The sequence below is a fragment of the Pinus tabuliformis genome, chromosome 9, assembly GCF_031772625.1.
Source record: "Pinus tabuliformis cultivar Carrire ecotype Pingquan chromosome 9, CPIR1, whole genome shotgun sequence".
In the NCBI taxonomy this organism is placed as follows: Eukaryota; Viridiplantae; Streptophyta; class Pinopsida; order Pinales; family Pinaceae; genus Pinus; species Pinus tabuliformis.
This window is the reverse complement of record NC_142307.1, coordinates 318,398,502-318,407,138: the sequence shown is the minus strand read 5'-3', so window position 1 is coordinate 318,407,138 and position 8,637 is coordinate 318,398,502. Positions and strand designations below refer to the sequence as shown.

General features: G+C 34.2%; 1 protein-coding gene across 1 annotated transcript; it reads left to right on the top strand.

The window, feature by feature from the left end:
* On the top strand, window positions 1–1,482 carry LOC149148499 (early light-induced protein 2, chloroplastic-like). Its single transcript, XM_089445233.1, has 3 exons — window positions 1–272; window positions 786–869; window positions 960–1,482. Exons 1-3 carry the CDS (start codon window positions 126–128, stop codon window positions 1,305–1,307), a joined length of 579 nt encoding a protein of 192 aa, XP_089301359.1. The 5' UTR covers window positions 1–125; the 3' UTR covers window positions 1,308–1,482.
* Window positions 1,483–8,637: the final 7,155 nt, after the last annotated feature.

The following is an 8,637-nucleotide window of genomic DNA, read 5'->3' as shown; positions in this document are numbered from 1 at the left end:
CGCATCTCGATGCAGAAGATTATTAGTGCTGTTCTCTCGTGAGTCGATCTGTTCAATCTCTCGTTGTTCCCAACTCCATATTTTTCGAGTTTGTTCTAATAAAGAGTTTTCATTATCATATTGCAATGGCCACCGTCAGTGCACCATTAATGGCCATGAAGGGAACATCCCTCTTACAGAGGAGACCAGCAGAGAGGTCATCAGGGTTTGGTGAAACCAGAAATACCGTTATGCCAGCTTCCAGGGGTCTTCGAGTGAAGTGTATGGCAGAGGTAATATATGTAATTACTTACATAAACCGTAATACTTTCAATAGTGTCATACATGTATATATACATTAATTGTTTTTTTTCCTGTATATACTTATAGCTATACTTATGTTCTGAACTTAATGCCCATATTCAGGGTATTGACATTGTTGGTTAGAAGTTGCTAACCGTTTCCTTATATTCTTGGGTTAAAATTGGTTTCTATGGTTCTGTTTGATTTTTCTAATCTGAGTTTATAAAAAACAGATAAAAGGAACAATTTTTTTACGGAGAGTGTGTTTAATGGTTAGAAAATATTATACATAGCTCTTGTAAATCTCCTTTGAATAATATGAATACCCATGGATATTTCCTTTTTCTTCTAGTTTTACCAAATATAAAACACACACTATCAATTTCTATGTTCAATTATTCTGTTATATTGTTTATTTTTTTGTTATTAAATCTATTTGCCAGTTATGCCTTGGCTGCTCAACTCAGCTCAACATTGTATGTGTTCTTGGACTTATCTTGCAGGTAGATCCACAACCAAAGGACTCTTCCACGGCCTCCCCTCAGTCTACAACCCCTATTCCTCCTCGTCCTCCTGCGCCTAAAAAGGTAAGCGAGTCAATCTTTCTTGTTTTCACATAAAGTAAGCGAGTAAGCATTCATATGGCCATCACTGAAATAAAATTGTTGCATCAACAGGTTAGCACCAAGTTTGGGGACGTTTTTGCTTTCAGCGGTCCAGCTCCAGAGACCATAAATGGGAGGCTAGCCATGCTCGGATTTGTCTCAGCTATAGGGGTAGAGATTGCTAGCGGGAGAGATCTCTTCTCTCAGCTTGCCAGTGGAGGAGTTCCATTGTTTGTTGGAAGCGCTGTTGTGCTAACGCTTGCTTCATTGATACCCATGTTCAGTGGAGTCTCCACAGAGAGCAGATCACAGGCAATAATGTCTGCTCGGGCAGAGATGTGGAATGGGCGGTTTGCCATGCTTGGCCTCGTTGCGCTGGCCTTCACCGAATACCTCAAGGGAGGTCCTCTCATCTCATGATCATCGTGACCTTCATAACTCCGTAGTCAGAAGGAATCTAACCGAAAGTGTACTGTCTCTTCTTTATAATATGTTATAAGCGATAAACATTACATGACATGTTTTGGGCCTCTCTGTCACTTTGTTACGTATGTTTGAATATATAACATTAGAAATATATGACTGTTTACATCTTTGGGAGGTGGGTTTTTTACCAGTGTTATATGAACATAAATTGTATGAAACAAATCTCAGAAACGATTTTGAAATAAACAGTATTATTATGCACTTCCTCGATCAATATATTTTCTTCACCATACCTTAACATAAGGAAGCCTGTGAGAAAGTAGCCTTTCCATTATGGCCCATTTTGAAAGATAATTATTAGCCCCTACAATCTTCAAAACTCGTGTATAATGAAAACCCAACTTTTATTGCTCACCTTTACGATAGGCACTTGTAAAAATTCCATGGAAATCTATATATGTCAAAACAATAATTTCTATCTTCTCAACATTGTCACCCTCCCCCCTAACAAAACACATCCATTTTCTCATGGCATTGATGAGCTTTATCAAAACCAAAGCTTTATATTAATACTACCATTTTAGTTTATAGCTTTTAAAGTCGGTCAAAACACCTTTTAAGTTTTTTTGGAGTCCGTGAAAATACCTTTACAGCTGTGGACAGAGTCCGTCAAAATCAAAATTCTTGGAGCCTGTGAAAACAGTAATATTCTTCTGTATCCCTCCCTACGTTGAAATTGGACGCACTACCTTACATGTTTAACATCGATGTGAAGTTTAAAAATAAATACTGCTTTTTCTTGTGATACGTTGGGCCCAGTTTAACTTATTGTTTTAATCCCAGTTTAACATTTTAAGATATGGAATTTTAGGTTGTGTTTTATGTCCAGTTTGGTTTTCCTACTTTGGAATTTGGTTTTTAAGTTGGAACTTGGTAGTGTACTTTTTAATAAAATTACGGTTTTTTATTTAAATTATTATCTTTCAATTTGTAAATAGAGTCATATTTTTGGAATCATAAATTTATTTTAGATTTATAATTTAGATAAATATTTATTCAAATTTGAATAAAATTAATAAAAAATAATTAAATATAAAAGTTAAATCAGAATTTTTTTTCTTTATATTTTATTTTATAGAATGTTTATATTTCATTTTATAGAATGTTTAAATTATATAGAAGTGGTTAAATAATTATAAATATTATTTTGATGTGATATTAAATTTTTTATATTGAAATTTTAAAATAATTAAAATATTTATTATTATTATAATAGTAAGTATATATTTTTTATTTTAAAAATGATTTGATATGTACATTTAAAAAAAATTAAAAAGTACTTGTAAAATTTAATATTTTTTTTTAGAGAATTACATAAGAAGACTCATTCATATATGATATTTGAGAAATTATATAATATATGGGAAATCAATATTAAATTTTTTGATTCGTATCTTAACTATTTTACAATCATGTTTAACTATGGAAGCAGATAATTTTGGAATTCAAAAGCACATTTAGATCTTAAAACTTTTTTTTAAGGGATGATGACTCTATATAAACATTATAATTATTATGCAAAGAGTTTATTTGTTTTATGAGTCATTAGTAACATGCATCTGGCATGATTACATCTATGTTTTGTTATTTAAGTTAATGTGTTTATAATTTGGAGCTTTGTAAGATCCATATTTTTAAAGGCTATTGCTCATTATTGCTATGAAGTGCATTATTCTTATTGTGAATACTAATTACTCACTTTCTTTCTAAAGCATGTAAAAATGCATATTATTGGGTGAATATTACAATATAATCCCTAATGCATAGATTTAGGAAAAAACAATCATGCTACATTTTCTATATCTTACTTAAGAAACCCCCAAAGATAAGGAATCTTGCTACAAAAATTATTTTTACAAGTGACAAATCTCATAGATCTTAGGTGTTATGCATGATGAAAAACAAGTATGGAGTATTTTAAAAATATTTGATATGAAGTATTATGGTGTTGATACCAATTTTTTTTTTTCAAAGAAACAAGAATAAAATGAAAGATTGTGATAGATAACTATATGTAGAATTGAGAAAACATGAATGACCATAACAGAGAATAATAGTTTGTTGATGTAGAAAGTTGAATGTATAAAATTACAATTCTTAATATTATAATTCCAATCTTAGGTTTTATGATGTTGATAATATGTTATTTTGTGTGGATTGACATCTACAATCAATCAAAAACATAAGAGAGATTTTTCTTGAAGCTTAATAGAAGTTTTATTCCAAACAAAATCTAAAATACACTTGTTTGTGAAATGAATAAAAACTAACTATCATCTTTACAATGAGCTTGACCATACCTACAAAAGATTGTTGGATTCTTGGGAGATTTGCATTCAAGCTAGTATTAAATATATGTTTGTTACCATAAAGTATCTATAGCAATAATGAGGATGGCATCAATTACATTTTGAGTTTTAAATTGTTAAGAGGCCAATGTCAAATCCGTTCAAGTAATAATAAAACAATAGATACCAACGCCATAACCACACTGTGGCCAATAATACATACACACAAAGCATTGCAAGTGCAAAAAAAAAATTATGAACCAACCTTTATCAATATAAAATATGTGGATATGAAGAAGGATACATGGCCTCCTTTTTTAGATCCAATCAATGTATGTTCTCTCATTTAAAATTGTCGTTAAATCACAAATTTGTAATTTATTTTGCTAACAAGTTTCCAATGACATTCTAATTTACATTCATAATCAATGACTAATTATTTTAATGTATTTTATAACCAAGAGTGGAAGAAAATATAACAAATTGAATGACATTATGACAAGGGTGAGAACCAAACCTATTAAGTAGGAACAATGAATGTGATGTCAATTCTTATATTAATAAGGAATGATAATGTGCATAAAACATGGACTCAAGCAAGGATTAAAAAGTCAAGGTTCCAAGCTTCTCCATGAAGTTTTCGTTAAGGGACATTTAAAATGGTGAATATGCCAATATGGTGGTAGGAATATGTGGGCATGAGTTGTGTGATGGATTTAATGTTGCGAAAGAGTACATTATATTAGCGAATATATGAGAGCTAACAACATGAGTTGTGTGATGGATTTAATGTTGCGAAAGAGTACATTATATTAGCGAATATATGAGAGCTAACAAAAATAAAGATTACTTTAGATTTTAGATGTTAAGGATAAATAGGGGGTGTTGAATCCTAGATATTGATCATGGTCCACATTCATCTTCATCTAATACTAGAGGGAAAATGATCATTAAGCACTTAAGTGTTGGTAGTTGAGACATTGATAGATTATTCAAAATGTAAGACATCTTTGAAATTTTACAATACGTATTGTCCCCCATAAATGACTAGTAATTTGAGAATACCACATTCTTTTTTTGCAAGGGATTTTTTAATTTCTCTTTAACAATTACCTTAAACCCCTTGGAAGGGATTACTTTTAATCACTACACACGATTAATCATTAAGATCACATTACATTTCTACTCACAATGAGATTATTGCATGTGTAGTATGAAGAAGATGTGTATTTCCTTGCATGCCCTAAATGGAGTTGATACAAGTAGCATGTAGAAGATGTGTAATCCCTTTTTTACTCAATAGGGAGTTGACACATGGAATTTAGGAATAACATTAATACCAAAAAATATTATGATATAACCATAAACAAATTATTTTAATATCCATGTTAATTATAAGAGAATTGAGTAATTTATTTCATATTGAATATATAGTACAAATACAATAATTTATTGTCTAACTAAAGTATAAGAGAAATGTGTAATTCCTTCTATATTCAATATGGAGTAGGAAACTGATATTTAAAAAATATACTATTAAGAAAAAAAATGTTTAAATGTTTAGGTTAGGTAAAATATTTTTATGTCAACTTTTTGTAGAAATGGAGAAAGATTGAAAGTAAAAAACTTCTTATTTGATCATTGTGTGCTTTTTACATTTAATATGAGGAATATGTGTAATTCCTTTCATGAGCAATATGGAGTTAACACACACCCACACACACGCACACACACACACACACACACACACATATATATATATATTACAATTTCATCCTTAGCTAAAATATTTCAATGTCTACTTTAAGAAATATTTGAGATTAACTTTCAATTTTCTATTATTATTATTATTAGAAAAATATTTTTTTTATTGATTAAGTGGAAATTTCAAAATACAAAATATGATTTTTTTTATTGGTCATCTACTTGGGAAACATAACCAAAAACAAATTTATATACATTTTGTCCATAGAGTTTGGGATAAATTCAAAGTAGTGTAAAAAAGAGTAAAAAGGTATGTGCATGCCTATGATGTCTGTCTCTATGGAAGTATATAGTTGATCATAGATTAAAACAAAAAATATATATGCCTAAACATTAACCTATTATTTTGTAACATGAAAAAGTAGCATCAAGAGTATAAAGGTCTCCATGAGTAGTAGCAAGCCCACCTGGAGTTTGAGAAGAGGAGGAATAAAGATTGGGATATATTTCCTTAAGCGAGAGCATAAAATCATCTAGTTGTAGTAACACCTCCTCCATGGCTTCATCTGATCTCGTGATCAAATTTTAGCTCAAAAATGGAAGTGTCTAGAATATTTCAAAATTAGTGTCAAGTCGAAGTGTTCATCGTTTTGAATCCAACGAAACTTGTTTGACCTCAATCCGATATTGTATGCCCAAGTTATAGTGTTTTTATCATTTTTCTCAACAACTAAAATTTTTGCAAGATGCTAACTGAACATCTGACTGTGTAGTCCATATCGCTGAGTTAGTAGGTTGACTAAGTGTAGCATTGGGAAAATCAAGTGTTGACAAGTGTCAGGTTGTGGTTCATCCAAGTTTTTTATTGTGATTGGTTGGTGTGTTTTTCATAGACCTATAGGAGGTTGCCTTGTGGCCCAATCAGGGGTTGTCACGTGGCACCCCCAGGTTGACTAAAATTATTTGGGGTGAACCAAGAGTTCAGGAAAGATCGAACCCTCAACCTCTCGATAGATAGATCCAAGCCTTACCAATTGCACTGCGGGTGTTTCTTAACACCATATGGCACCGAGCATATTTAAATTTTATGCGGCCCATGTATTTGGATGAGCTTCCAAGCAGTCAGCCACGATCGCTAGTCACTTGTTTACCATATGACTAGACCACGACACAAAATGAGTTTGGGGCTTGGGACCTAGCCCGACCTTTTGTCACTTGCTCCACACAATACCACAAGAGAAAGGTTTCAGTGTTGGTGGAGGCAAGGGCTTGGGGCCAGTGCAGCCCTCGGTCACTTGTTACTCCATAGAACTCTAGCAAGGCACAACCAGTGGGGAGCGGGAGTTAAGCCCTAGGCTGAGGAAATATGGAGTTCATAAAACACTAATGCATGATGGAAGGTGCTTCAGCAATGGGGCGGGTAGGTAGCCCATGCCACCAGCCACATCAACACCTACATGACCAATAACCCGAAGAAATGGCACCTAAGCTAGCGAGGGTGGGTGGTTGGCCCTGACCCTCGGGCCTATGGGGTGCATGTGGATACAATTTCTGCGCATAAGGGTTATTGGACATTTTAACAGTCCAACAAATCGCACATTCGGCAGATGATTTTGTCACCTCTACAATGAAAAACAAGGTGAAACTGGAACATTATTAGACTGTTTATCCATTTTGTAGGATGAATAATAGAGAAGGAGTTTTCAGACCTTGTTGGAGCCATAACTTGGTTAGTTCTTGGCCTTTTGGAGCTTAAGAAGAGTCTAGATAGGTGTTTTTGGACATTCTGGATCCAATGGTGACCTCTGAAGAGACTTTTTATAGGTTCAAGTCCATGGGTGCATGGATCAATCATTGTTTTGGAGTAGTGCTTGAAGTTGTTTGAGCATGGTGTTATAGACATTTTTGTGCCTTACAGCTATAAGCATGAAATTTCCATAATCTAAGGGATCCAAAGTCCCTAAACATGTTGCTCCTACCCCTAGAGGAACAAGGCTAACAAACCACAACAATTCACAGAAGTTCTCCACCAGAAACTACTCAAAAACAAGTCAATTCAGGATCAATTCAGTGGCTCCACTAGCTGTTCGCGCTGAATGTCAAAGCCAACACTGGCTACCTGCACTGCAACGCAGGTAGAAACACTACCAGGGTGCGTTGAGCGAGATTTGACAAATGGCAAGTTCATTCCAAGAGGTGTCAAGACCCATGAAGGTTCCAGAATCTTCCTCAATGACACTTGCCTCAGTGAATTCGATTGGTGATGAGTAAGAGGTTCCCAATCTCCAAGTGGAAGAAAGAACCTCCAAGTGGAATCAAGAACTCACAGAGGGAGAGGACACTAGTCAGATCTCAAGCTGACTCATCCTCTCTCCAAACATCTATATATGGATCTCTCCTCCATGAGATCCAGGAGGCTGGAATTTTGTTATTGCAAAGAATTGTTGTTGGTTTGAGATTGGAATCATTGGGTGCTTAATGCTTTGAAGGGGGTGAAGATAGGAATTCCATTTGCTGGGAAGGAGATGCTGGATTGGAGCCCTCTGGGTTGTATCTCTTCCTGAACCTTGTTATTCATCAATAAAGCTATCTTGGTTTCTTCTATATACTGATGTATCTTTGATGTATGATTGCATTAGTATGTTTAGTTTATTTCTAATCCTGAACTAGTTATGAATATGAATCCATGTCTTGTGTAGTGTTCTCTTCTTGTGATCTTGCAGAAACCTCTTGAAGCTGGGCGAGCGAGAAGGCAAGTAGCTGGGAACCCTCAAAGAGAAGAGAGACTGGATCGAGGGACAAATGGAAGACACCGGTTAGTCCATCTATCTCTCTTTATTCTTAATTCATAAAGGAAGAATACTAGAATAGCTGTCTCTGTTTGTTGCTAAGGCACTGTCACACCTTAGGTGGATAGGATCGTCCTGCATAGGCATTTTTCCCCACAACAAATTGGCGACTCCACTGGGGACATCTGTTTAGTCATTTTATTTGTGTCTCTATCATTGTTTGTTTCATAGACTCGACAGCAACAATCGAACTGCATCTGCTATTCCCAGATGCAAAGTAGACAGTTGCTGCTTTGATCCAATCACTGGACTTGTCTATGATCTGAACAATGGACTCAAAAATAATTTGATGATCCTTTGTGATAGATCTTAGTACTCCCTCAAAGCATCCCTTTGATTGCACCTTGCTTGTTGCTTTTATTTGGCCCGAAACAGTAGATTAATCAGCAACCTGTGACCTAGAACCTAGTGAGAAACTCTCGT

What these genes read in the sequence shown, in the direction of transcription:
- LOC149148499 (XM_089445233.1), top strand. Translation starts at nt 126, where the DNA reads ATGGCCACCGTCAGTGCACCATTAATGGCCATGAAGGGAACATCCCTC. An exon ending in GAGTGAAGTGTATGGCAGAG is followed by an intron (nt 273 to 785) that starts GTAATATATGTA and finishes CTTATCTTGCAG; the next exon opens with GTAGATCCACAACCAAAGGA. An exon ending in GTCCTCCTGCGCCTAAAAAG is followed by an intron (nt 870 to 959) that starts GTAAGCGAGTCA and finishes TTGCATCAACAG; the next exon opens with GTTAGCACCAAGTTTGGGGA.